Genomic DNA, 23539 nt, shown 5'->3' with positions numbered 1-23539 from the left:
GTCCAGGTAGCTCACGTACCGTCCCAAAAATTACGCCACCGGCTGGTAAACGTGAAAGACAAGCTTCCAAAGACTAAGTTTCCTGGCATCATCTACGGGATTCCATGTGAAGACTGCGACTGCGTATATATCGGCGAGACAGGAAATTTCGAACAACGGTTGAAGCAGCATATCAACGATGTCAAAAAGAAAAAAGTCGCCTCAAACGCCTCGGCAGAGCATGCAGATGACTTGGGACACAGGATCGATTGGGATAACGCCAAGATATTAGAAAAAGAAAGAAATTTGACGTCAGGACACCACTTGGAATCCCTCCTAATCCAAATGACAGATAGCACCCTCAACCGGAATGACGGAACCCTCCCCCCGATCTACACGCGCTGCTTACATCATATTTTAAAGCCATATAAACATTGTATCGCATGTCCTTGATCTTATTGTGAACAAGGCTCTTGTCAGGGGAGCCGAAACATCTTTTCTTGTATTCATTCAGTGGTCGGTGTCCTTCTTTTTACCCTTCTTCATGATGCCTCCCGACCAGATGGGCTTCCGTCAAAACCTCGAGAACAATAAAGATATGTCCGGATTTGATATATTTGGGGTCAGCTGTACTCACTTCAACTCTACTTCGAACAAAACATACACATTTGCACAAGCCTTATGAAGACTGAGTCAGAGGACTTTTATGTAGATTACAAGCTGTCTTCAAGGGACAATGACAGGGACAAAGAGGCCAACGTTACTCGAGAAAGGTGAACCAGAACTGAACCGAAAACCAAAGCTGAACCAGAACATAATCAAACAATTACTTTTCTGCAATCTTGGAACTGAACCCAAACTCAAACTTATTACAGGAACAACTTGGGACCCTCTGCTATAGGGCATGTCAAAGGGGAACTGCAGGGGGACAAAGGTTCAAAGCCTCCCGTAGCTGGGAAACGATTCTCATGCTACAGACAAAAATAACCTCAAATAACCTCGAAGGCTGAAAATCCCAGGGTGTCTACTTATAAATACTTTGGTATTTACCTTTCTTCCAATCTTTCCTGGCGCAATCATGTTTAAAAGATATGTGCTAAAGCTAATACAACTCTAAAATGTTTACATCAACATTTGCACAGTTTCCCATCTACCATTCAACAACTGGCCTAACAAACTTTTCTTTGCCCACCACTTGAATATGCTTCATCAATTTGGTCTCCTCATCAAAAGTACTTAATAGACAAGTTAGAATCCATCCAAAATTGTGCTGCCCATCCTGTAACAAGCAATTAAAGTCGCTAATCCAGTTTTAGTCAAATTAAATGTGCCATTACAGTTGTGAACTTAGATTCCCTCCATTCTGTTGCTCTTTATGCCTTTTTCATAAGTACTTTTATAACTTGCAAGTCTGGCTGACTTCATAATCATTTTCGTTTCAGGCACACTTTTGGCCGCAGATCATTCAAAAATTCTACATTGCCATGTGTCTTGCAGTATAGTTGTACTCTTTTTTTTTTGTGTACTTGCCTACACTGTTCTTTTTCCTTCTAATGTATAATTTGTTTCTTTGCCTCGTGCGAGCAATGTTGCACATCTTGTATTCTCATTTTTTGCTTGTTCCTTTTTATGGCCTTCATAGTTTTTATTTTACTATACCCTCCCCCCCCCTTCCTATAAACACTCCTCTGGGGCCTGTAGAGTAATTGGAATAAATAAATAAGTAAACTGAATTCGCACACTCATCATGTTGCTCATTTTCATGCAACCAACAATATACAGGTGCAAATAGGCAAGCTCTTTATGCGCGCTTAAGCAAAAGGAGCAGAACAATTCTATTCCAGTTCCTGTTCTGTTTCAATGCTGTATGTGCTTGGCTGAGCTGCAGTTGTGATACAACTCTATATTCACGAGAAATCTATACCGCTGAAACTCCTGACATTCTTTCTGGTTCTGCTTGGCAGCACATGTGACATCACAAGGTGTTCCCAAGCTGGAGCCTCACAACTGAATCAGCATCTTACAGTGACGTAAAATGATACCCTAGGACGTCACTCGTTCAACACAAAGAAACATGCTCTTCTTCTTGGCCACATCAGCAAGAGCAAGATTCAGACATGCACTGTGGTACTCGGGGTGATACCAGGCCAACAGTGCAGGCATAATAACAAGTTACACTAATTCAATAAGTGTATGTTGATTTAACTTTGCGAAATTAGACAACTAAACTAGGAGAGACCGAATCTCGGTAGCTGCTTCTTGGATGCAGCATCATGTGGCCATAAAATATTTAACCTGCATCAACAATACACTAAGCTAAATTGTTGAGCAATAGACTGTAATGTGATAGGTGCATTAACACTTTTCTGCCCACGAGAAAAGCAGCAGTCTTTGGGTAGTCTTGAAAAAACTTTTTTCCTATGACAGAGCATGCCTCATATTAAAGTACAGTATCAAATTGAAGAGGAAGAAATTATCTTTCCAATGGTACTAGTCTCAAACATGTTTACTAAAAAAAAATTAAAGAAAACTGGAAACAAGAATTTTGTAGAAACAAAGAAAAAGTTATACACTCAAACCCTGTTGTAAGAAAATGGAATATAATGCAATATTAGATATAACGAATAAAATGAAATTCCCCTTGAATTTTCCATAGAGATTCGTGTACTTAAAACCTTGTTTTACCGAAGTGAAATGGTCCTGCCAATGGATATAATAAACTAGGTTCATCAACGAAACGAAGAAATAGCTGACTGTTGCGTGCCGAGTACACTGCTTTCTGCGATGTTGGGCACTCGTTCATCGTGGCAGTTCAAAATTCTTGCATCGAATACATCATTGAGTGACACTGGCCTTTCTCACCGCTGTGTGTAGTTGCGCACCTGCGCATTAACAGCAGCTCACTGTTGCACTTCTCCACTGACCTCTCTCTCTCGTGTGTGCCTGACGGCGATGCAGCTGCAGCTTCGTGTGGCCTTCAAGATCTTCCGGGTGCAATCTCGGGGTTCACACACAAGCTTGCACGAGTCGCGCCATGTGGCATGGCTACGCACAGGTGTACGAAAGATTACAGCCTTCACTACTCTCTTTCTCTACAGTGCATCGTGCAGGCAGCCGCAGCTGGGCCTGGCCTCAGAGTCCTCCCCGGCGCAATCTCAGGGGTCATGTTTCAGATTGTGCATTCACTTCTCCCTCTCCCTGTGGCGCGCCGCGCGGGCTGGCAGCTGGGCGTGGCCTCAGATCGCCTTGGCATCGGTGCAATTTCAGACAGCACAAGCCGGCCGAGCCAAACCGGTGTGGTGAAGTTCTCTTGCTTTCCTGGTCACACAGCGGAGAGCTGTGTTGTGTGCCACGTGCTGCTCAGCTGTGACGAGCCAAGTGGAAAGCGGACGCGAAGGACCAGCACTATAGAACAGAACCAGCTTTCTAAAGGCTGTCGTATCAGGTGTTAAGCTGCGCGTAGCACGCATAGAATATTCTTTTGTTATTTTATTCAAATTTCATTGCATGCGTAGCCGTGTAGCGGTTCTGTGGGCTGCAAAGCCATCTTATTATTTCCGTGCTTACAATTGTGCACCTCGTTGGGCGTACATTGCAGTAAATGGCAGTAAAGGAGATATAACAAAATAATTTTGGCTCTTCCTTCAACTTCGTTATAACAAGGTTCAAGAGTATAAAAAACGTCATGTTGCTTTGTACAGAAAGACTTTATAAATTTTAAGAATATACAGGATGCATAAGGTATTTGAGGACATAATGACGACTTCTGGCAGAGCATCAATATTTCAGACAACATTCGGTATACTCGTCCCAAATATTTATCAGTGTTTTTTTTTCTGCTTTTCATAACACTCTTAAATAAAAACCTCTTCAGCCTCAATTACTGACTGAATTTGACTTCAACAATATTGCCATGGGTAGAGATATAAATAGAAATGTATTTACAAGCTCTCTTCACTGAGCAACAACAAAGCCAAGGTGGTGGAACAGACAATCTCTATAATTGTCATACTCTTCCACACAGTGACTAATGTGGTCCTTGTCCATTGCTCGCAGTCTCGTGACATTAACCTCTGCACGGGAAAGCACCGAATCGGCACCTATGACAAGGTAAGGTGGTAGTGGGTGAAAGGCATGGTTTGAGACGGGAAACACGTACGATGTCTGAGGAAGTAGAAAACGTCGTAGGATCGAGCGGGGCTATTTCGTAAGTAACGTTTGTCACTTGTCACAAGATATGGTAAGGGCCAGAGTACCTCGAAAGTAGTTTTTCTGAGAGGTCAACACACCAAGAAGGGGACAAAAGAAGACCAAGGTCACCCGTACTGAAGTGGGTGTCACAGTGGTTGGTGTTGTACAACTTCTGGCGTGTCTGTGATGCAGAGAGGTGAAGACGGGCAATCTGACATGCCTCTTCAGCAGCAGCAGTGGCGTTGCGAGCATATTCAGTTGACAGTTGGGCAGGGGGTCGGAAGCATGTCAAAAGGAAGCATTGCTTCTCGTCCAAACAGAAGACAGAAGGGAGAGAGTTTAGCAGACGGTGCCATGGCATGAGGAGTTATATGCAACGGTGACAAAAGTTAGCGTAGTGTCCCAGTTGTGATGATCTGATGAAACTTACATTAAAAGCATATCAGTGATTGATTGTGTGATTAGGCGTTTAGCAAGACTATTTGTTTGAGGGTGGTGCACATTCGTAAGCTTGCCTTTGGTGGCACAAGAAGTCTTCGATGAATTTGGAAAAGAAGTAGAAAGCGCGGTTGGTGAGAAGCTGACGAAGAGCGCTGTGATGTAAAATGACATCTTGCATTAAGAAGTCGGCGATGTCGGTAGTGCAAGTGGTTGGGAGAGGTCTTGTGATGACACGTGTAATGGGTCACATAATCCGTAGCAATGGCAATCCATTTATTGCCAGTGGTAGAGAGAGAGAAAGGGCCGAGAAGATCGAGGCTAGCATGAAAAAAATGGCTCAGCTGGTATATCAATAGGCCCAGCAGGATGAAGCACTGGCTTTTTCCATCATTGGTGTGACTCACAGGCAGTGACATAACAACAGAACGGTTGGGACCAGGCAAGGAAAAGCGTCACCGTACATGGTCGTATATCCTGGAAACACCGAGGTGGCGAGCTGTATGGACATCATGCAGTTACTCAAGTACGGTACGGTTGCTTGGAGGTGAGAGGGAACAAGAAGTGTAGAAGAACCTGATTGATATGTTCCCGTTACGTTTGTTTTACCTGCGCCAACGTTCGCAATCGAGCATGCAATAAATGACCCACTAGACCTGTGCTCATTTCTTACCGGTTCATACGTCCCCGGAACACACAATTTCTCGTCACCAACGTTCAGTACGTCATCAAACTGCGATCATATGATATGTTTTCCAACTGCTAGATCCCATGTAAACAAGAAAATGCGTGGGGCATGCGCGATTGATAGCAGTATATAGCTGCCTGCTGCGGCAGCTTCACTGCAATACTCACCTGCCTGTCTCAAGGCACGCACTCAGTTTCTCATTTCAGTACTAACAAATCTTCTTCAGGGTCGTCACACACGGCATTCACAGCTACCACCGGCAATCCAATTGCGATGAGCATCTTCGCCTATTTGTTTCACAGCGTGTGGTGCCGTCAAAAGCGCAGTGCACACTCTTAATGGGCAATAGCCGAAACGCGACGCCGCTCCCTGCTGCAAACTGAGATTGCATGCATTTTCCAGCTGCTAGATCCCACGTGAAGAAGAGAAGGAGTGCGGCGCGCGATCGAGAACAGTATATAGCCACCTGTCTCACGTGAAAATGACGGCGTGCACAGTTTCTTATTTTGGTACCAGCAAATCTCCGGCCGGGTTGTCGCATGCTGAATTCACAGCTATCGCCTCCAAGCCTATTGAGATAAGCATTTTCACCTATCTGTTTTACAGCGCATGATGCGTAGTGCACTGTGCCATTGGTAGCACATTGCATGCTTTTAGTAGGCAATAAACCAAATGCGCAGCCGTTCCCTGCGTCGTCGTCCACCAGCTCGATTTCATTTCGGTCTCCTGTTGCTCTTCTAAAACATCACGCAATAGGAAAACAAAAAAATGCATCTCCGGCCGTCAGAGCACCACCCGCTCAATGCGTGTCGGCGTCTTGTGCCGCAACTATCCGCTTGACACTTCGCATTACATAGATGTCAACAATAGTTGAGTCTGTCAAATTTTTTTTAGTTAATTTGGATGGTACGTTTTTCTGGTTAGTACATTTTTGCTAGTGGTTTTTTTCCAAAATGTATGAACGAGGTTCTACTGTAGTTCCTGCCCCTTGAGGTGCATGTTCTGGCCATTTACGATGACGAACATACGAAGTGAGCAGGCTGATCAGTCAGAATGCAGGTGGCTGATAGGATCTCTTAGGGACGTGTCCCGCCGTTGCTCATCACCTAAAGGCAGAGAGCGAGAAATTGTTGGTTGGTGTGTCCTTTGTGGGAGCGTCTGGGCCATCAACAGGTTGCCGAGACAAGCATTTGGCATCCTGGCATAGTCGGCCAGACATGTACATTAGAGTGTAGGTGAATTCCTGGAGTTGTAGAGCCCAGAGACCCAGGCACCCAGTGGGGCCTTTGAGGCTTGAAAGTCAGCACAGAGCGTGGTGGTCAGTGGTAACAGTGAAAGGCTACCTGTATAAGTAGAGGTGGAATTTGCTAACTGCTCAAAACAAGTGCGAGGAACTAGTGCTCAGCAAGTGAATAATTGCGCTCAGCAGGGGGAAGAAGCCGGCTGGTGTATGCAATAACTTGATCATGACCATGCTGGTATTGGGCTAAAACAGTGCCAATTCCATAGGCACTCGCGTCTGTGAGTACTTTAGTTGTAACATGGGCATCAAAGTGGGTGAGAATCGGCGGGATAGTGAACAGCAAGATTAGGTGTGAAAAGTCTGTGGCTTGACTGAGACCCCAAGAAAACAGAATGTCTTCCCTGAGAAGATCAGTTAATGGGCGCACTATGTCTGCAAAATTTTTAGCAAATTGGTGGAATATGAGCGGAATCTCATAAAGGTCTGAACGTCCTCGTCACAAGTTGGTACAGCAAACTCCAGGACAGCATGAACCTTGGCGTTATTGGGGCGGACGCCAGATGAGTCTATGAAATGCTCGAGAATGGTAATCTGGCGTTGACCAAAATGGCATTTCGAAAAATTAAGTTGTAGCCCAGAAGCATGAAAGCATGAAAGACTGATAGGATGGACGAAAGACAGGGTAAGGTAAGGTGACCAAAGGTTGGGGAGAACACAATGACATCATCCAGATAGCACAGGGCAAGGGGGAAGCACAATGACCCCATATCCGGCACGGATGTGGCAGTTTGGGTGGATGAAAGGTGATGTGAAGGAATGTCCCCTTGCACCCTTCCCGGCAGAACCTCTTGGCAGAACCCAACTGTTTGCCATAAATCATCGCAGTTGGGGATGGCTCTGACGAGGTCACTGGCCTGTTCACCATTATTGCGTCCTCCTTGAGCGACTGCTTTTGTGGGGTAAACAGCTGATCACAACAGTATCAACTTGGTGGCAAAGGGTAATAACTTTAAGTATGTACAACACGCATAAAACTCCACGGAGTTCGAGCGTGACAGGAGAGGTCTTTCGAAATGGAATGCTGGTGACCAATTGGTTTGCCAAATAGGTCACAACGCTCCTCCTTGCATACATCCTAGCTGGGCAGCTCTGCTTCATGAGTGTCGAACCAGACGTGTGCTGTCTCGCTGAGGTAGAAAGCGACATTGGCGAGCACCACTGTCGGGTCCCACCAATTGTTCATTGCAACACACTCGTAATTTCCAAGCCAGTCATCGACGTTGATGATGTCAGTGCCGCAAAAGGAGCCAGGGTCGTGGGGTTAGACCAAGATCACTGGCTGGGGTGCCGGTGTTGCGGATGAAGCAGCAACCCCGTCTTGCATAGTACCCCGTGCCTCCACGAAAATGCCATGGGTAGAGGAGGAGGAATAAACTTTTATTTTCTAAACAGTATCCCAGGGTAAGCCCCGGTTCCACTCTCAGTGGGAGAGTGGGTAGAGATACAAAAAAAAAATTTATTTACAAGCACTCTTCACCGAGCTACAACACAGCCAAGATGGCGTAACAGAAACCTCTATAATCGCCATTCTCTTCCACACAGTGGTCAACATCTTCTTTGTCATCGTTTGCTTGCAGTCTTATTACAATATCCATACACTTGGATCAGATAGTGCATGTTGATGTTAGGCAGCGCTCCTACAACAGCAGGCTTTAGCAAACTTTCATCATTGTGTGGCTGTTTTTTAGTCTTTCTCTTAGTGAGGCCACCGTACATGGTGGTGTACAGGTTCAGATATTGAAAACAAGCACGCCATATTGAGGGTGCATGACGTGGTCACTGAAGTTCGCAATCAGACTTTCTTGGGTGGCACAGGCACTGTGGGCTCAAGTAAATCCATAACTTACGATTGGCACCTACCATACCTATTCGAATCTAGGTTGATAGCTTTTTTTAAATAACCATATGCCAAACTCTAGGTTAAGCTTAGATTCGAGGATTTTAAAAAACGAACCAGTTTGTAATTGAAAATGATAAATATGGTGCATAGCTAGTGCCATCTGGAAAAGTCAGTTTCGCAGCTGCTACTAGCCGCGCCAGTAGCTAGCTGAAGCTGAAGCATTTTCAGTTGTGTCATATTGGCATGCGGCATGGCATACGTAATGGCACCAAGACAGGCGATACCACTATAGTATTGCTTTCAAATGAAAAGTTGTGCTAGCTGCAGAGGCATCCTCAAACGTTCAAGCTGGGCGGGGCTTAGGCATTGATGAGAAAAATGTCTGTTGTTAGAGGGGGCAGTGGGCAACGCTCTTTGCATGTGCCGCAATGCGGAGATGACAGCGATAAGGTAGATAAGCGTGCGATTACAGAGAGCAGTTGCTCACTGAGATTGTGCCATGTCTTAACGTGTACGAGCCGTGCCGCACTGTCTGCGCATGCGTGCGCGCATGGGCGTGAGCTTGCGTGCAACCGCAAGCGTACGAGCATAAGGACAAGTCAGTAAGACGAGCAACTATTTACAGGTTATATTTACAAAAGCGGTTGTAGCGCTGACCGGTTAGATTCACCGCACAAGCACAGTTCGCTCTTCCTCCTCTGTGCTCGAGTGATGGCGCCCAAGCGCTCGTTCAAACGATCAAATGCCACACGTGTGTAGCATAATCCCTCAGCGGCAGAAGCGACGTCTCGGAGCGTCTAAATATCATCACTGGGAGGGTGATACTGCTTCAGGGGTGATCCCGTAAGTAACAGGAGTCACGGCACGAAGCACTCGGTATGGGCCTGTGTAACGAGACAGCACTTTTTCTGACAAGCCGACCTGACACGACGAAGACCATAGAAGCACCAAAGAACTAGGCGATTCTCGCCGGTCGTACAAATGCCTTTGACTCTCTTGGGATTTCAGAAGGCGGTCACGGGCGATTTCCCTTGCGTGGGCACAGCGGGCAATGGCGTCAAGTGCATATTACCTGGTCGGTGCCACATAAACAGGGAGGCTTGTGTCGAGGGGCAGTGCTGGTTCCCAGCTGAACAGAAAGAAAAATGCGGAATAACTCGCTGTGTCATGGCACGAGGAATTATAAGCAAATGTGACAAAGGGTAGAGCAAGATCCCAGTCAGTGTGGTCAGAAGAGACATATTTCGCGAGCATGTCTGTGAAAGTGAGATTGAGACGCTCCGTGAGGCCATTTCTTTGCGAATGGTATGATGTGGATAGCTTGTGACTTGTGGCACAGGACTGCAGGATGTCCGTGATAACTTTTGATAGGAATGTCCAGCCCACAGTCTGTGAGAAGCTGTCGCGGAGCTCCATGTAATAAAATCACGTCGCGTAGAAGAAAATCGGCGACATCTGCGGCACAGCTTGTGGGAAGCGCTCGGGTGATGGCATAGAGTGTGGTGTAATCCATGGCCACAGCGATCCACCTGTTCCCAGAGGGAGAAAGAAGATAAGGGCCAAGTAAATCCAAACCAACCCAAAAGAACGGTTCTTCGGGAATGTCGAGTGGTTGAAGGTACCCAGCAGGGAGTGTCGATGGTGTCTTTCGTCACTGGCATTTCTTACATGCAGCTACGTATCTTAACCAATGGAGCGAGCCAGCCCTCGCCAAAAGAAGCGTCGGCGGATCCGGTCATAGGTACGTGACACACCCAGGTGACCAGCAGTGGGAAGGTAGTAAAGTTCGTGGAGAACCGCCGATCGAAGTTGTTTAGGGATCACAAGGAGTAATGCAGGGCCGTCGGGGGGTGAACGTTGTGGTGGTAGAGTACGCCATCTTGAAGTGTGAATAAGCGAAAGGAACTGTCGGCAAGTGACGATTCCAGGCGGTCAATGATGATACGCAAGGAGGGGTCATGGCGCTGCTCGTCGGTGACCTGGAGCAGTGGAAGAACAGAGAGAACACAGGCGTCGGTGTCAGTATCAGACGTAGAGGTCACGTCTTCAACTGGGTAGGGAGAGAGGCAATCTGTGTCTTGGTATTGGCGTACTGACCTGTAAGTCACTGTGTAGGGATATTCCTTAGTCGGAGAGCCCAACGACCGAGCCGGCCGTTGGCTCCTTGAGTAGGATCCTTGAGCGACGAAAGCCAACAGAGCGCATGATGGTCCGTGATTACTGAGAAGGGCTTGCCATATAAATATGGGCGGAACTTTGAAACAGCCCAGACGAGAGCACGACAGTCGCGCTTGGTAATAGAATGGTTGCGCTCTGCAGTTGTCAGGAGCCGGCTAGCGTAGGCTACAATGCGGTCGTGTCCGTGTTGGCGTTGCGATAAGACAGTGCCGATCCCATAACCACTGGCATCGGTTCGGACCTCTGTAGGTGCGGACGGGTCAAAGTGGCCCAAGACCGTTGGATTGGTGAGAATCGTGATAAGGCGTGAAAATGCGGCAGCCTGAGGGGGATCCCAGGTAAAAGGCACGCCTTTCTTCAGAAGTTCAGTGATTGGTTGAGCGATTGCTGCGAAATCTTTCACAAACCGTCTGAAATAAGAACAGAGCCTCAAAAATCTCTGGACATCTTAACAGACAGACGTACAGGAAAAGCCGTTAGTGCTCAAACATTCTCTGGGTCGGGTTCTACGCCAGAAGCATCGACGAGATGGCCTAGATGGCGCCTGAGTGGCACTTCAGTGAGTTTAATTGGAGCCCAGCCTTGCCGACGACGTCAAGGATAGCTGCGATGCGCTCAAGGTGCGTCTCAAAGTAGGAGGAAACACAAGGACGTCGTCGAAGTAACAAAGGCAAGTTGACCATTTGAAACCTTGAAGCAGAGAGTCCATCATCCGTTCGAACGTGGCGGAGGCATTGCATAACCGAACAGCATAACCTTGAATTGGTACACGCCATCTGGAGTGACGAAAGCGGTCTTTTCTTGGTCTTGCTCATCGACAAAAATCTGCCAATAACCAGATCGAAGGTTGGTGGACGAAAAGTATTTGGCACCGTGAAAACAGTCAAGAGCATCATCGATTTGTGGTAAAGGGTAAATGTCCTTTTTAGTGATTCGGTTGAGGTGGCGGTAATCAACACTGAAACGCCACGTGCCATCTTTCTTTTTGACGAGTACGACTGGCGACACCCAAGGACTCGACGAGGGCTCAACAATGCCTCTGGCGAGCATCTTGTTTACTACCTGCTGAATAACTTGCTGCTCTGCTGTGGACACGCGACACAGTCGGCGGTGAATGGGCCAGCATCACCAGTGTTTGTCCGATGCTTAACAAGGGACATCTGACCAAGCGGTCGGTTGTCAGTGTCAAATATGTCACGATAGGAAAGCAAAAGGCAATATAGGGCGGCTGCTTGGTCAGGTGTGAGGTCTGGAGCGACCATGGGACGTAAAGAACTGTCGAGGTTCAGGGCATCCTGCGGGTAATCAGGAGGATCTGGAGATGCGTCGGCTGCAAAAGCAGTGACGTGGTCATCTGTCACTGACCAGAGCGTGGCCACCGCTATGCCTTCAAGTAACACTTGCTTCGTCAAGCCAAAGTTGATAACGGGGAGACACATCCGATTAGCGGTAAGGGTTACGACGGAGTGTGGCACAGAGATGTCGCGCGCCAGGAGGACATCACGAATAGCTGCGACAACATAGTCGCCATCAGACACGGTTGCTGTTGAGGCCAATTCGACGAAGGTTAGGGCTTTTGGAGGTAAGCGAACAAACGCTGTAGTGCAGAGGGTGTTCGGTTGTATGGGGCGAACGTCTGAAAGAAGAGGAAGCTCGAGGCACAGCGTACCGGTGGAACAGTCGATGAGGGCAGAATGTGTCGTCAGAAAGTCGAGCCCAATGATTAGGTCATGAGGGGCAACTGGTCAGCACGGTGAACAGAACTGAAACTTGGCGGCCAGCAATTCCTATACGAGCAGTGCACATACCACTGACGGCAACAGTGGTGCCATTGGCGACGTGGTATGGCTTCAGTGATGGCAGGCATAAGAACTTTTTTTGAGGCGATGACGTAGGTTCGCGCTCATTATGGACACTTGGGCTCCGGTATCAATTAATGCCGTCAACGGAACACCATCTACGTCTACTTCAATTAGGTTTGTGTTGGTGAGGAGCGTCAACGGAGGATTTGGACAGGAGGAACATGATGCGGCACTACCTGCAAGAGCTGCATGGCCTAGCTTTCCGTCCGTTGGTTTGGTGAGGAAAGGCGGCGAGGCTGGTGTCACGGGGAGCGACGGCGTTGAGGTGATGGCGATCGCACGGAGGAGCGGCTGCCAGGGGCATCAGAAGTAGGGTACAGACGGCGAGGCAACTAACGGCGAGCGCCGACGCTCACCGTTAGTCGAGCTCCAGTACGGCGGTATCCAGGTGGTGTGGCAGTGGCAGGATACATGAACAACACGGTGGCAGCGGAAGCAGATTGGTTTGTCGTCTGGGTTTCGCCATTCGGCAGGATTGCATGGTCTGGGAGCGAAATACTGGTCATTACAGGTTGTGGACATGGGAATGGGTGCTGAATCAGGTCGGGAGACAGAGCAGGCGGTAGGGATGCCAAGGTTTGCAATTTCTTGCCACACAACTGCTTGAATTGCGGAAATAGTGGGGGCCACTTCGTCAAAGGTACCGTCAGGGGGTCGTGGATGAAGGGGGGCCGAACTCACCACTTCACTCTCACAGCGAACGATACGTGTGACGTTTTCTTGAAACTGTCTTGTGGCAGTAAGAGTGGAACAAGAGGATGTGGCAGGGGTGTTCGGGAGTCGGGAAAACTGCGGTACGACGCGGCGGCTTTTGGCTACCTTGAAACGGCGGCATTCTTTGATGATGGCATCGACGGTAGAAATGTCGTTACAGACCAGCAAATTGAAACCGTTGTCCGCGATGCCTTTTAGGATATGGCCCATCTTGTCAACCTTGGTCATGTGCTCGTCGATTTTCCGGCAAAGCACGAGCCCTTCCTGTATGTAGGAGACATACGATTCGGTCGACGGCTGGACACAGATGGGAAGCTCTTTTTGCGCAGCCTGTTGGCGAGCTGATGGGTTGCCAAATAGGTCGCAAAGCTGCTCTTTGAAAATGTCCCAGCTGGAGAGTTCGACCTCATGGGCGTGAAACCACACACGCGGAGTCCTGTCCAGATAAAAAATCACATTGGCAAGCATGATGGTAGGTTCTCTCCCAGTGGTGGCTTTAGCTAACACACTCATACATGCTGAGCCAGTCGTCGACGTCAACACTATCTTGGGCGGAGAATGTCCCAGGATCACGGAGACTAGGAACCGTAATGTACGTCGTGGTTGGCGCCGCAGGTGTAGATGGCGACGGGTTGGTTCCATCGGAAGCCGTGGCTGAGAAGATGACGATGCGGCCGCTTTGGAGCTCCGTGGCTAGGACGGGGAAGTCCCACTTTAACCACAATGTTATGCGAAGGACGAGTCAGTAAGACGAGCAACTATTTACAGGTTATATTTACAAAAGTGGTTGCAGTGCTTACCGGTTATATTCACCGTGCGAGCCCAGTTCGTTCTTCCTTTTCTTTTCTCGAGTGATGGCGCCCACATGCCTCGTTCAAACAATCAAATTCCACACGCATGTAGCAATATTAAATAAATGCTGTTTTCATTTTGTGAACACTGTCCTCATGTTTTTGTTCGTCTTACATTCAAGGTAAGTTTTTTATTTTTTCGGGCTTTGGACATTCGGGGGTTGGCTTAGAATCAAGGCTGGCCTAGATTCGAGTAAATATGGTAATAAAATCTTGCACAAGAAGCTTGATTTTTGATTCTGCCAAATGAAGCTGATTGTCAGCAGCCATAATCGGCCTTTAAGGGCTTTTCCTCATCATGACCTCCATGTGCTGGAGAAATTCAACCGTGTGAATAATAATTGGCCACGAACTCTGGTCTCACCCAGAAAACAAACTATGGGCACTATAATGTAGAGCTATTCCAAACTGTTTCTATTTCATTTCCCCAATCAGTCCTCCATGATTAGTCAAAAAATTTTTCGCGCTATGCTTACTTCGCCTGTCTGTCACGTGATGTAGCAAAAATCATGAAAACTTCTCATCTGATATGTGTACGCACTGATTATGCATGATTAGATCACAAAAAGAAAAACATTTCGATTCTACGCCCTTTTCACCATTAGCTTTTCGCGATTGGTTAAGATGTTTTTGGGCAGCACCCGCATTGCCTGTCGCCATGCGACGTTACAAAACTGCGAGAACTTACCACGTGAAAGTGACGCATACACATTAAAGCAGCATTAATATGCCAAACAAAACTGATTTTTTTTTCAAGGTAGTCGGAGGCTGCTCCCATTCCGAAAGGAATAAAGGATGTCTACCCACTGATCAATCTGGCACTGGCTACCCAAAGATTTCTTGGAGAATGGATTTATTTGAGTATAATAATAATTTTTGCACGGTAATGAAACGTTGTCGAGCCCTTTCAGCACATACGTGACATTACTCTGCCAACTCTTGTTCACTGAAGATGCATTTTAGCGGCATTTTCAAGCTTTCGTTGCATTTCCGCTGCCATTTTTGACCAGCTCAACAAGCTGAAGAAGGGAAGATGGGCAATCGCAGGCGCTAGCACCACCCTTCTCATCGGGCTTTTACTGTGCTAGCTTAGACTCATCACCAAAACCCTCTCCATTTGCGTGCTCTTCGCCTCTGGTCAGCCAAGTAGATATGAAAAACCTGTAAAGGTAGGCAGTGTTACAGTGAAACCTCGTTATAACGAACAGTTAAAAACTCGGAAATTAGTTCGCTATATCCATAATTCATAATATAAAATTTCGTAAAAAATACATGCAAGAGGAGCAAAATTCAATCAGAGAAGGCACAGCAACTCGAACGATGCTTACTTGGGTCACGTTCATTTATTTACGCTCCAAGTCGCTGAACGCAGGGGGCCGAAGACGCTGTGGACTTGTCCGCATGGTCTCGTGTGCTTGTGCCTTGATGACAGCTTTGTTCTTTACAATGGTACTCAAAGTGCTCCTTGGGATGCCAAATAAGTCCGCAAGAATGCACTTCTTTTCGCCGTTCTCGACACGTTGAATAATCTCGAGCTTGGTCTTTAATGTCAGTGCCACTCTTTTTTTCACATTTATCGCCATCACAGCACTACGCACACCTGCGCACCGCACTCGACATGACCACCGAAAAGCCTCCACACAACGCTACGACGGCCACGCCACTGCTAACACTAAAACGCAAAAGCAACATTCGATCACGCCGCTGCTGCCGCTGCTGAAGCGGTGCTGTCAGCGGTTGTGAGATGCGGACCATTTCTTTGGCTGTCAACTCTCGATGACGACGTGGCATCTGTGGCGCTGTCAGCGCCTGCGAGGTAGTCCTGAACGTTTGACGCGCCGCACAACACACTTGTAGTGCAACGAAGCCTACCGCCTGCTATTAAAGTGAGGTAGGGCTTGGCGTCGCGAAGTTCGTTATATCCGTTTTATGCCAAACCGCGTTCGCTATAGGAAGTTAAAAATACATGTGTTTGACAAAAATATTTCGGAAGAGTTCGATATATTCAATAATTCGTTATATGCGTGTTCGTTATATCGAGGTTTGACTGTATTTGCTTTGAAAGCAAAAAAACGTGACGACCTATAAATGAGGAGAGAGCTTAATTGGGTGGTTCAAACAAACTGCGGGTCATCCCCCGATCCTTGCATCAGCGGTTACGTAAATTAACGTCATGAGATTCGCATAAAAGGATATATATATATATATTTGGATTAGTTTTACGGTATAGGGCCACATTTTGCAACATTCAGGAAGGTAGTGATCTCCTAGTCGCTGTGGTCGAATAGCTGATACAGAAACTTGTGGGAATTATGAAAGTTCATATTTTCTGGCGCTTCTACATGCGCTAAGGAAGCAAGGAGAGCAGATGCATTCTTCTCTTCCTGTGCGACGAGCCAGATGGATTTTGTCACGGTAGAACAACCCTCTTGCAAATCAGTTGCAAACGTAATGGTCACGTGGCTGCGGAGCTGTGCGCCCACTGGACTGCGCAAAGAACACAGCAGGGGGCGTCGAACATCCGGGAAGGGAGCAGACTGTGAGCCACGACAAAGGAGGGACCTCAGGTAACCATCTTGTTCCGATCCTTTGTCACGCCTTGTCATTGTTCGCCTCACAATCGACCCCGGCAAATTTTGCGGTCGTAACTAGACTGCTGCCACATGAATCCCCTGGAGCCATAAACTTAGCTGTAGTTGATATTATAGTGTGTTGCCGTATTTTGCGCTCGTCTTGGTACCGCAACAGCCAGGCCATACAAGGCGAGCAGAATGGCGTTGACTGTCAAGCCTAAGCCTTACGAACAAAGGCGACTTGAGAGAATCTGAGTCTACAAACTGAAAGCTAATACCACTGACTAATGTGCTACATAGCTGACAGAGGGGTTAGTGTGTACGATGTTAAGTGCCTAGACAGATAGAATGAGTGTGTTAATGTTGATAATGATTCAAAGCTGTGTTCTCAATTACCTCGTCCACCTGGTAATTTTCAACAAAAAGGACCTGTGCAATGTTCTAGCAAATGCCATCTTTCTATGTAAAAAATTTCTTCAGATATAAAATAAAATGTTAACTCTAGTGACTAGCCCTAGTGAAAATGAGGTCGATTGACTCCTGGCTGTCTTTCCACGTGAAACTTGACTTCCTGCGCGACCGCCGGCAAATTATCCAGACCGAAGGATGTTAACGCTCTGTGGTTAAGAACTGCGACCTTTAGAACATGCAGGAGATCTCAATCCCAGCGCATGACAGTTTTGAACCAGTTCGGCGAAGAAAGCGAAACTTCATTTGGAAACCTGACAAACTGAAATTGTCTTCTGCATCAGTGATGCTTCCAAAGTCCACAAACGCTGCATGCAAATATATTAGAATGGGTAGAAATGCAAAGTTTTTGTGCATGAGCGGTGCAAAACGCCAAAGCCATCATGGAAACTACAAGCAATCATTGTGCCGACCATGTCCCTCCTCGGGAGGCCCTTTTAAAAACCCGGATGTGGCGGAAAAAGAAAACTGAAAGCTAGAACTGACTAAATATGGTTCCTAAATAAGCCAATAAATGGCGCTAACTATCCGACAGTGCTTGGAAAGTGGAAAAATATAAGTTCACAACTATTGACAGCGGGCAATCGATGGGACTAGGCACAGACAGGAAACTGTTAATTCACTTACACAAAGGACATGTGACAGCACATAAGTTTCAGCCCTCTGAAATAACAGAACTTGAATGAATGTGTCGTTACAACTCAACTGCAGGCTATGCAGATCAGTACATTCTTCATATAGGCAACATCCCTCACATAGCCCTGTGTCATCACCAAATCATAATATGTCAGTCCCTCAATAGATGTTCAACCTCAACAGGTAAAGTGCACGCAGATAGGCAGCTTACATGTGCAACTAAATGCAATTAAATCTGTTTTCCATGCAGTGGGCACTGTAGCCTTCGGAAACAGATCACAGTAAACCTGCACACCTTGGGACAATGTATCCAATTTTGTGTGTTATACTTTATAAAAACACTAGAGATACATACATCCATGTCATGTAAGGGTGAAAATAAACTATTCGTGGGTGAGGCTGAAAACCATAGTTTCATAAGAATTATTGAACCGAATTATTGAATTTTGAACCATTGTGAATCCATATGAAAGGATATTTTTGCTATGGAGCTGAACCTGAACTGAACATGAAATTATTTCAGTGATCTAAATGAATATAATTAGCATAAATCCTAGCCTTCTTTTTTAAATTTTCAGATAGAAAGAAAGTGTAAAATGTTCAGAAGCATATTGCCAGTAAACAATATTTAAGTTTAAACACTACTGGAATTTTACTTGGACATAACTTGAATTTGGAGAACTTTGTAAAAACGTCTGGCCCCCAAATGGTTAAGAAGAGTGGAAAAAAAATCTAGTTTAGAGCAGTAAACAACAGATCTGGAGCAATAGCAACATGATGAAACAAATTATTGCAATTTCTGTAATGTGAAATGTAGTGCAGTGGTCGTACCCAGGCTGACAGAAATGATTAGTTTATTAACATAGGAATAGACTGAGACACGTAGGCTGAAGTCAATGCAAGAAACTATTGCTTTACACTTTCTAGGTCTTACTGGATACAGTAAAGTCCTGAAAATTCCAACTTGTGTAATTTGAATTGATATATAACTTGAAATGACATTTGGGCCCTGTCATAGCCACATGCATTGGAATCGGGAAAAATTCTTGGGGATAAAAGTAATGGTAATTCAAACACAGATGATTGTGAGACAGGTATTTACCCGCGTATAACCCGCCCCTGCGTATAACCCGCACCCCTAACTTTGAACTCGGCGGAAAAAAAAAAAAAAAAACTCGCGTATAACCCGCACGTTTACCTGAAAAAAAAAAAAAATGAGCGCTAGAAAGATGCAACTCACACTCAGTGATCATTTCGTTTTCAGAACATTTATTCAAACGACCGCCACCACGTCACTGGTTATCCGATTCTTAATCGTCGCCGCTCTCACTACTGCCATCCGAGGCTTCATCGCCACTCTCAAAGACGTAGTCGTCCTCGGAACCATCCAGACTATTACTGATCGCACATTTTTTAAAGCTTTTGCGCACCAAATCGGCCGGTATCGCTTTCCACGCATCCACGATCCACTGGCACAGCAATGGAATATCAGGCCTTCGCACGCGTCCCGTCGGTGTGAGGGCGTACATACCGTCGGCCATCCACTGGGCATACAGCCGCTTCACGTGTGCCTTGAACGGCTTGTTCAGGCACACGTCGAGTGGCTGTAGCATGGACGTCATGCCGCCAGGTATTATGACGAGGTCGGTGCTGGTCTCGGCAAGGCGAGCCTTCACCGCATCAGTGCAGTGGCCTCTGAAGGAATCTAGTACGAGCATCGACCGGCGTGCCAGCAAGGCACCTGGTCTTCGCTCCCAGATTACTCGAAGCCAGTCACCGACTAGGCCACTGTTCATCCACGAATTTTCTTCCGCACGCACAACGATTCCTGGGGGCAGTGGAATGCTAGGTAGCGTCTTGCGTTTGAAAATCACATACGGGCGCAGTTTCGTGCCGTCAGCCAAAGCGCATAGCATGACTGTGCAGCGCAGCTTGGCATTTCCGCCGGTCAGCACGCTGACTGATTTGGAGCCCTTTTTTTCCATGGTCGTGTCCATCGGCATCTCAAAGTACACAGGTGTTTGATCAGCATTTCCCACCTGAGACAGCAAATAGCTGTGCTCCTTCCGAAGTGCGATCACATATCGTTGAAAGTTCAACAACTTTTCCTCGTAGGCTTCAGGAAGCCGCTGGCACATGGTTGTTCGCCGCCGCATAGAAAATCCATGTCTTCGCATGAAGCGCTGAAGCCATCCACGGCTTGCACGAAACTCACGTGGAATGTTCAATTCCCGGGCCAACTTCAGGGCTTCCATTTGCGCCATCTCAGTCGAAACAGCGTGGCCACGACTTCTCTGCTCCTCAATGAACTTCGCAAGCTGCGTCTCGAGGTGGGGGTACGCGCCAGTCTTCGGACCCCGAAACGCTCGCCTGTTCCGGTTCGTTGCTTCGAGACTCTCTCTTTTCTTCCTCCAGTCGCGAATGCACGACTCGTCGACGTCATGCTGTCTTGCAGCAGCTCTGTTGCCGATTTCTTCGGCAGCGGCTATAATCTTTAGCTTCTCTTTCGCTGTGAAACACTGCCGTCGAGTCGCACTCATGATGCCAAAACAAAGCAGGCAAACAGTGCAAACTGGGGTAAGTACACTAAACAGCGCCTAACGCGAGGCTCAACAATGCTGGCCTTTCGTTGGCCCTTCATCGGCTTGACAAGCGTCGATGACGATGGGGATGGCGGACTACACGGGGAGGCCGCCGCACATTGCGGTGAAGCCGACCGCCCCCCCCCCCCCCCTCCCAAGGAAAAAATTCGCAGATAACCCGCACCCCCACTTTTTAAACGCGTTTTTTCACATTTTGGTGCGGGTTATACGCGAATAAATACGGTACTTCAAGCAAAATTTTCTATTCTCAGTTGCCACTTATCAGAGAAATCTGATGCTCCCCCCAAAATTTTAAATTGTGCATTGTGCTGTAAAACACCCCCCCATATACGGCATGAACCATAGAGAATTCACTCTGCGCATCATGACAGCATTGTTATTGCGGAGCAATAAAAATGCCATCTTAGTGTAAAAAATGAGTGCCCAACCAAGCAGTGCTGCTTAGCCCCAAAATCACTGAGTAGAAAGGAGGGCCAATGCAGAGCGTACGTGATGTCTGCAGGTGGCCCGCAGGCTGCCTGTCCGCTTGAGGGCAACGAGCTCCTTGCGCTCCCGGTCACCCAGCACCAGGAACCAGGATTCGTCTTTTGGCTTTGGGTAGTGGGGGGCCAAGGCCTGCCCAGCAGTGCCTCCTCCTCTGCCTTTCCCTGAGTGGCGTTGGTCTCGGTGGCTAATCTGCACCTGCAGCATGTACTCGCTGCCTCCAGTCACCGCCAGCCATCGGTCATCTGGCACAGGACCCCCTGCAGTAGCAAGTCCCTTTATATCTCCATACGTGCCCTAAAGGCACTAAGTGCAGCCATTACAGAGTGTGCCATGGTTCCCATTACATCAACACACTTCAAGGAGAGTGTTACTCTGATTCTGTACATGAAGAGACAGATATTTCCTCCATAAATGCACTGAAAACCGAAGTTAGTTGTGTCAAGACAGCTGTCGATAAAAACACAAATGCCATTAAGGACACAGCTAAATGATTCAGAAGATAGGGCTCGTCGTTCTAACTTTGGGTTCTTTTGGCGTAGCTGACCTTGAGCGGAAAATATGGCAAGAATCGGAAAACAAGATTGCGGAACTTTGCACTTCTAAGCTTAACATCAAGCTAGACCTCTTAGATATTGAGCGCACTCGTAGAATTGGCAAATACAGCAGTAATAGAAACAGACCTATAACTGTCAACTTAGCACATTTCAAATTAAAACAACTATAAAGGTGTTTATTAGCCACCAGCGGTTGGGCTGACCGTAAGCGCAGGGCACGGACTCTCAGCACGAGTGGCGTTCCCCTGAGAACAGCGCTGGAGAGCTACGATTACCCGCAGGAAAGAAAAGGGAGCCGTCCGGCAACCGAACTGCTCCTCACTATGAATGGACCATAGTATGGGTTCAGGCGTTCGATGTTGACAATGTCTCGTCCACGACAGCGCATGTCAAAACATGGTTCAATGGGTTCGATCATGTAGTTAATGGGGGATGCGCATTCGATGATACGGTATGGCCCTACATACTTCGGCAGTAGTTTTGAAGAGAGCCCAGGTGCAGTGGAAGGAACAGAAAGAAGCACAAACACTTCTGGAAGGAATGTGGGTGCAGAGGTGGTGTCACCGCGAGTGCTCTTCTGGCGCTCTTGGTCACTGGAGGTAAAGGCCCGTGTGACATCGTGGCACTCTTCAGCATGTCTTGCCATGGCAGAAATGGGCGCACATTTATATGCACCAGGCTGGTATGGTAGAATTGTGTCGACGGTGCGCGACAGGTGCCTACTATACAGTTATGAACCCATATGAAAGGATATTGCGACATTGTAGCATAGGTTACAAAGGGCAATATGACGTCCCAATTCGTGTGGTCGGAGGCGACATACACTGCAAGCATGTTGCCGAGCGTACAGTTGAAGCATTCTGTAAGGCCATTGGTTTGAGGATGGAACGCTGTAGTTGTGTGATGAACAATGTGGCACTCTTTAAGAATGGCTTCAACTACTTTGGATAGGAAGGCACGTCTGCCATCACTGAGCAGTTCCTCATGTGGTCGATGACACAGGAAGAAGGCAACATCGCATGCTGTAGCTGCCAGGAGGACGGCAGTTTTGGCGTATTGTGTGTGGTGGCAAACCGCCACAATGGCCCAGTGGTTTACAACCGATGTCAGGGGAAGGGGCCGATACAGATCGATGCCGATACGCCCAAGCTGCCAGGTAGGGGCAAGGTAAAGGTTGCAGACTGGCTGGCGAGAGGAGGGGTGGTGATTTCCGGCGCTGACAATCGGAGCAAAAGCAAACGAACTTCTGAACGTAGCTGTACATCCCTTACCAGTAGTACCGCCATCGAAGGTGCTGATAAGTTTTGAAAACTTCTGAGTGTGCACACTGTGGAACAGCGTGGAAAGCTGCGTGTATGTTGGAACGGAGACTGCGAGGTGCTACTAATAACCACTGACACCCGTCGGAGTTATAACTGCGTCGGTGAAGCAGGTTGTCGCGAATGCCGAAATGGTGAGCTTGACGACGCAGCGTGCAAGTGGTTGGTCGTGCTGATGAACCAGAAAGCAAGTCTATAAGAGAGGTAATCCAATGGTCCTTGCGCTGCTCAGACGGTCAGGTAAGGTCAAGTGAGGAAATCGTAAACTGGTATAGTGAGCAGCAGGCATTGCCGTCAGGCTAGGGAGAGCACGAGAGGGCATCGGCGTCAGAATGCTGGCGTCCGCTGCGGTACAGCACGTGGATATTGTAGTCCTGTAGATGAAGTGTCCATCGGGCAAGACAGCCTGAGGGATCTTTCAAGGATGACAGCCAACATAGTGCATGGTGGTCCGTGACTACATCAAATGGAGGGCCATACAAAAAATTGGCTGGGGCTTAGCTAAGGCTAAGCCTGGATATCTCGAAGCGAAAAGGTTCGGTGATGCTTATGGTTTGGCTTATGGTTATGCTTTATGATTTAGCCTATGGTTATGTTTACGGTTTAACATATGGATATGCTTATGGTTTAAGTTATGGATATGCTTATGGTCTAGCTATGGTTATGGCTATGGTTAAGCCTATGGTTATGCTTACGACTTCACTTATGGATATGCTTTGGCTAGCTTATGGTTATGCTATACGTGCGCCTTGTGTAGTTATGCAAATTGCTTATCAATGATATATACCATAAGTTATGCAGGATTATTAAACTTCTTTATTCATCATTGTTGGGCACATTGTTTTGCGATTTCTGT

At 47.3% G+C, this 23539-nt stretch overlaps 1 protein-coding gene across 3 annotated transcripts in view; it reads right to left on the bottom strand.

The window, feature by feature from the left end:
* The window catches only part of obe (activating signal cointegrator 1 complex subunit obelus), a 465382-nt gene that overhangs the window by 2650 nt on the left and 439193 nt on the right, over positions 1 to 23539 (bottom strand). For 2 of the 3 annotated variants that reach the window (XM_075697239.1, XM_075697240.1), the window contains exon 37: positions 20814 to 21067. In XM_075697239.1, coding sequence (XP_075553354.1) covers positions 20814 to 21067 — 254 coding nt within the window. Of the gene's footprint in view, positions 1 to 20813; positions 21068 to 23539 lie in introns of those variants that run through there. The other variant, XM_075697242.1, reaches the window with a different exon arrangement.

The sequence above is a fragment of the Dermacentor variabilis genome, chromosome 6 (genome assembly GCF_050947875.1).
Source record: "Dermacentor variabilis isolate Ectoservices chromosome 6, ASM5094787v1, whole genome shotgun sequence".
NCBI lineage: Eukaryota > Metazoa > Arthropoda > Arachnida > Ixodida > Ixodidae > Dermacentor > Dermacentor variabilis.
Note: the sequence above shows the minus strand (reverse complement) of the source record. Positions and strands in the feature narration are given on the sequence as shown.